At 37.7% G+C, this 6,393-nt stretch overlaps 1 protein-coding gene across 1 annotated transcript in view; it reads right to left on the bottom strand.

Moving 5' to 3' along the window:
* Window positions 1-353: 353 nt before the first annotated feature.
* LOC149140217 (uncharacterized) overlaps window positions 354-6,393 on the bottom strand; it is a 70,577-nt gene continuing 64,537 nt past the window's right edge. The window contains exon 2 of the mRNA XM_089449073.1: window positions 354-915. Within this exon, the coding sequence (XP_089305199.1) occupies window positions 736-915 (180 nt within the window). The 3' untranslated portion in view covers window positions 354-735. The remainder of the gene's footprint in view (window positions 916-6,393) is intronic.

Raw genomic sequence — 6,393 nt, 5'->3', positions numbered from 1 at the left:
AATGACTGCATTAATCTAGGAAGGATAAACATTACATGGGGCCTCATTATGCGATGCATCTTAAATAGCAGCAAGGCTCCATACTTGGAATGAAATACCTGCACATTTCCATTTGGACATAATGACTGCAATCAATGCAGTCCAATTAAATAATTGGTAGGTGATTTTGTCCAAGGCTAAAGATCAATGAAGCTGACCTCTGATATATTTGTTTCTATGACAACTGATTTTGTAGTATAGAAAGAGTACGCTGTACTACCATATTCAAAGTTTGTCAACAATAACAGGGGCATGGTAGCCAACATAGTCTGAACTGAATGCAGCCTAAAGATTATCAAACCTCTGAAACATGGTTGAAAAAATCATATAAACTTTTATTAAAGATCTAAGGCACCCTTCTAAAAGCATATTTTTAGAATACTATCTAAAGCGATGGTCATGTGAATTGCCCAAATGATACCTTGTACCATGGAAAACTTTGCAGGCGATGAATATTGTCTAATTCCTTCTTTCCTCCGGGAAAATTACTCTAAATAATATTTGATTTTCGTGAACTTCAATTCCTAAGTACATTGTAAGAATCACAAGGAATGTGACTAGCACCTCAAATGAACAGAACATGAAATAGAAATGAGAATGGGATGATTTAAGAACATCGGTGAATCCATCCAATATCCTTGACTTATATGCTCCAAGGCTAGTTAACTTCAAAAATTCCAGTGTCTGCACTAGTTGTCACTCTTCTGGCTTTTCAGGTTCTTTATCAGGATCCTCCTCCTCCTCATTATTCTCCTCATCTTCCTCATCTTCCTCAAAAGGAGGGTCGGCAGGTAATGGAGGAGGAAGAGGCGTCTTCATAGGGCTAAATTGGGGGAATATATCAGGTCGCCGACCAGGCCCTGGCCTTTCCCATTCCTGCGAAGCATTAAAAATAACATTACGTAAAAATTAAAATTTAAAATCCAAAGAAAAATGAAATGTGTAGCTAGTTATTGCTCATATTTTGTTTCCTTAAAGATCCCACAAACAAATATTAAGATCTGATCACTAAATACCAAGTACTGCATGAAAACACCGCATTTTTCCTAGATATATGTAAGAAGTGATAACTGCATTGCACATATTCGGAATTAGGCAACATGCAACTCAAAGGATTACAAAGTGGAACTTATGGTTCTAGCGTAGCCCTCTCTTGATCACAGATCACAAAAGTGGCATTGTTTAATTAGAATGATACATCATTATAAAGATCTAAGTATTCAACAACCATGCCATCGTTATTTAAACAACAAAAACATTCAAACTTTAGTAGTAAATGTTGTTGAATTTCAGATCTGTTCATCACAAGAACTAAGTCCCCTGACATGGGAACATGGGACACGGAGGACATGGAAAAATGAGTGTGTGACACAAGACAACAAACATGGAAATGTGATACTGAGGACACACAATACACACTCACATATTTAAAAAGTAACAAAGTGCACATATAAAAATGAAATATAAGCATAAAGATTCAAATTTTGTTATAATTTAGAAACTGGCATTTACCTGATACAATTCAATCATACAACTAGTTAATACTTAGTAAGTTAGTACTTAGTTGTAGTACATGAATGATGATCAAAGGGACAAACATACACGAAATTAGAACCACAAACTGCAGTTTTCTCATTAAGTCGTCAAAATCAGGAGTTGACCAGCATTGACCAGGGACTCTGACCAGCTTTGACTGCGATTTTGTAGGATTGTTTTTTTTCTCTAGGCTGCATTTCTGGGCGCAGAAATCGAGAAAATATGGGCACTTTGACCAGCATTGACTTGAGGGTTGACTGCAACTTTCACCACAGAAAATTGCAGCAGACTTTCTCTTTCCTTTGACCGAATTTGACTGGACTTTGAAGGACATTTTGGGCTGACTTTGACCAGCAAGAAAGGCCGAATTTGACTGGGTTTGACCGAGCTTTAAGTGGACTGTTTGATTGTTTCGTTTACCATCTTTGACTTTCTAGTTAGGGCTAAGTTTGACTACAGTTGACTGCAAATTTGACAGGGTTGTTTTGACTTTGATTTGGCAAGTCAACTTTGATTTTTGTACTCTCTCTCTTCGCCAAACATTTGATATAATAATAAGAAGAATTGATCAAAGGGTTTTCCCCACATTGTGGTTTTTCCTTGGCATCCACCAAATCTGATATCCTCTCGTCTTGGCTTGTCTTCTGCGTTTTTATTTATGTTCTATCTACAGTGACTGTCAATGTGATTTATAGTTAATGTGATTGTTATTGGAAACTGATTTGGAAATTGTCATTGGGCTGCTTAAAAGTACATTGAAGTAATTGTGCTAAGCATAAAATAGACCATTGTTATCTAAATTTAACATGGTATTAGAGCCCAGGTGAAAACAAATCCCAAGCAATAGAGAGAAAAGCAATCACCAAGAAAGGTTTATTGGACAAGTTTCAATGGCTTCTTCATCTTACTTCAAGACTGAGGACAAGCTCAATGACAAATTTGACTATCATGCATGGAAAATGACTTTGGACCTAACTTTGGAGGAGCATGAAATATTGGACTATGTGCAGGGAAAAGTGGTGGAGCCTCCTTCAAATGCACCAATGGTTGCTAAGATGAAGTATAGAAAAGGTGAGATCAAAGCAAAGAAAATCTTGGTTGATTCTATTCAAAAGCATTTGGTTGCCTATATTTTTGATTTGGGAACTTCTAAGGAAATATATGATAAGCTAGTTAGGATGTTCAAAGTGAACAATGCAAATCAAATCCTCTTTCTCAAAAACAATTGAAGGACATCAAGATGGATAAAAGGGAGTCCATCCAATCCTATTTCATGAGGATCACACAAATCAAGAATGACATTTTATCTATTGGAGAAGTTATTATTGATAGTGAGCTCACTCTCATTGCACTTGGGGGTCTTTTAAGAGCATGGGATGTGCTTAACACCGCCATTCTTAACAATGACAGGGTTCCTAGTTTCGATGAATTATGGGCTAGATGCACTCAAGAGGAGACAAGGATGATGGAGAGAGACAAGCCTTCAAATGGAAATGAACCCACTGCTTACTCCGCTCATGCAAAGAAGAAAAATAATGTTGGTCCAAGGAGACAAGGTCAAGGGTTCAAGTAGGGATACAAAGAAGGAAGAAAAGGAAGGTAGAGCATAGTTTGATTGGAGAATAAATTTTGAAGGATATGTTGTTGCATGTGAAGTAGAAAAGGAAAGTCTCTTTTGTCAAAGATTCAGTTAATAGTCCTACCGTGTTGAGAAGCAACATTAGGAAAACCCCGAAGGTTTGTGTTTATTAATGAATATGTGAAAGTATATTATTGATTGGGGTTATGTTTGTATAGGTAAATATCTCGAAGGTCTTGATAGCATGTTGGTTACTGATCAGTTTGATAGGGAGAGATTTGTTGTCCTTGATCTGCTGGATCAAGTAGTGTTGAGACTTTGTGAGTGAAGCATTCCCTGGGAGGACATCTGGCCGGCCGACACTTTGTGTTGATGTCTAGGTCCCGAAGTTGGGAAGATGGTGTTGGTCATAGAGCTCTGACCTCAGATACACACTTGGATCCTTGGGTTGATGGTTAGTAAGCCTAATGGTACCTAGAGAGGCTGAAAGCTTGAGTCCATCTTAGTCCCACCCGAATAGATTTCCCTGGTCAGGAATCTAGCCTGTGGCATTGCAGTGCCTAAATTGTTGAGAGACCAATGGATAGATTGCCCTCGTCAGGAATCTAGTCCATGGCATTACGGTGCCTAAAAATTCTTCATAGATGATGTGTTTTGAGATCTTCCATGTACCTCTATGGTTATATGCAAATATGAATATCTCCCTAGTTAAGAGGGAGTGCTGAAGAATGTAACTAGGTTCGGTCTTCATAATTATACTTGAAGTCAAAATGTAATATATTTGTCAAAAGCAAGCAAACATAATTTTTATTATTATTTTAATTGACTTGTTAAAGCATGGGTTTCGTGCTTGGGTCAATTGTTATAGGTCAAGCCTCCATTGTAGGCTTTAGGATTGTCAAAGTCAATTTTGTTTGAAAGCTCCTCCATCCATCAAAGTCTCCTTGTTGTCAAAGGACTGACCATCAAGTTGGCTTCCCTCAATGATCTCATGTCGGCATAATACAGCGACACACCTCTCCATATATTCATGTCGGCTCATTTCAATATTGAAATAACTCTATATAGGAGTATGAACTTCGCTCAACAAACACAGAAAGCAACTCAGAGAAAATCTTAGAGATATGTTTCGAGACTACTTCAGAAGTTCGATATTATTATTTGAGCTCGAGCTAATATAGAGATGATCTCGCTAGACAGGTTCAGTGGACAGTTTCGGTGCTACCATATTTTCGGTGATATTACAGTGACCACATCTCAGTGATATTACAGTGGATATATCTCGGTGCTACCACAGAGAATGGCTCGGTGTTATCACAGTGATGAAGTCTCAGTTCTCTAGTATCTCGGTGCTATCACAGTCTCGATGCTAGTGCTATCACAGTGATAAGGTTTTGATGCTAAAGGATAAACTTTGATGTTATCACAATGGACATCTTTCAATACTATCTCAGTGAGTAAGTTCGGTGTTTTCACAAGGATGGTTCAGAGATCATTGCTATCTCTGGATACAAGTTCGGTGCCATTGCAAGGATCAAAGTGTGAAGAAGAATGATTGCTACAAGAGCTATTGAACTGAAGAATGACAAGGTTGACTTGATGGATGGAGGTAGTCTCGAGTCTAAGTTGAAAGGGTCTTGGTCGTCTCATCTTTAATCTACTTTAGGAAGAATTTTGACTGAGCTTTCCCCTAGAGTGGGGTTTTGCCCTGGTAGCATGCCTACATCTTGTGTTCTCTTTTATTTGTTGCTTGCCATTAGTCTTGATGATAAGAAAATATAATTAAAAAGATCTACTAATAATAATGAAAACATCACAAGTTAATGTCGTAATAAGAGAAATCATTTAACTGCCACTCTATGGATTTCTCAACGGAAACTAATTTGGAAATTGTCATTGACCTGCTCAAAAGTACATTGAAGTAATTGTGCTAAGCATAGAACATACCATTGTTATCTAAATTTAACACCCCCTGTCTTTGAGCACATCATAGCCTCCAAATTTCTGTGTGCCAATGGAAAACTTTATGAATCAGGGGATGCTCTATCTTGATATATCCTTCTAAATGCACCTTTCCTCCCCAGTGAAGTATTTCCATCCATGTGAGGAGAGAATCTACATGAAGGCCCATCATTGAGCCAATCATTATAGTATTTGGGATTCAATGAGTGAACCAACCAAGGCAAAGTGTGAAATTCTTATCCCACCTACTGACAAAAATATCCTATATGGTGGTGAGTGAGGTCTCTACTGATGTCCCACACTCAGGGTACTCATTTTGTAAATAAAGGTCTTTATCAACTCAATCAAGGAATCCCACCCCTCATAAACCTCTCTTAGGATGTGCTAGTTCATGTCTGCAAACCACAACAAAGAGATGATAGAGTCCATGATCTTAGTGGCAAGATCTACCCTCTCCCACCAACCATCATCTAGCATTGTATCCTTGAACCTTTTTGAAGTATCTTATGTGTGTTTCTCCAAAAGACCAAAACTTTGAATAATCATGGAAGCAAGAGCAATCTTGAACTCCCTCAACCTCTTGAGCATGATGACTAAGGAGGTAAACTGAGTGTCTGCAATCTTCAACAATGATAGATGTGCGTACTATTTAAAGATTGTGAGGACATTGGTACAAAATAGCAAATATGGCATGCATCCTCAATAAGACTTCCCATCCATGTCACATTTGAAGCGATAGATTAAGAGCTATATTCAAAGAATTAACAATTGAGGTGTCCACAATATTTTTCGATATTGAGCTTCCACAATCATTCCAGCAACCTTGTAAACAGGTGCATTATCTATAAAAATTTGTACATACGAATCAACAACTACATCTTGAATAACTTTAATGAACAACTCATCAATATATTGTGCATCCTTCTATTTTCAGAGAGCGTCCATTGCTTTCAAGAAGACAAGTCCATTCAGGTAAGATGTAGTATCCCTTGGGGGGGAATTACCCTTAGGGTTGAAAAGCGCACATGACAAAATTTGTATTCTAACTAGTATCGTAGTATTCCTTCAATTTTTGTAAACAGAGATAATGTTGAATGCACAACAATGTAACAAGTATTTGATTCCACCAACAATTCATACAAGTAAAGCCAATTCAACAATTACAAGTTCATGATCCTTCCAATAGCACACTGTAGCTTAAAAATTAATACACAAGCTAGCATACCCTACTGTCCCTATACTACAAATGTGACCTTAGAGCTAGCTATGGTCTTGTT

The sequence above is a fragment of the Pinus tabuliformis genome, chromosome X, assembly GCF_031772625.1.
Source record: "Pinus tabuliformis cultivar Carrire ecotype Pingquan chromosome X, CPIR1, whole genome shotgun sequence".
NCBI lineage: Eukaryota > Viridiplantae > Streptophyta > Pinopsida > Pinales > Pinaceae > Pinus > Pinus tabuliformis.
Note: the sequence above shows the minus strand (reverse complement) of the source record. Positions and strands in the feature narration are given on the sequence as shown.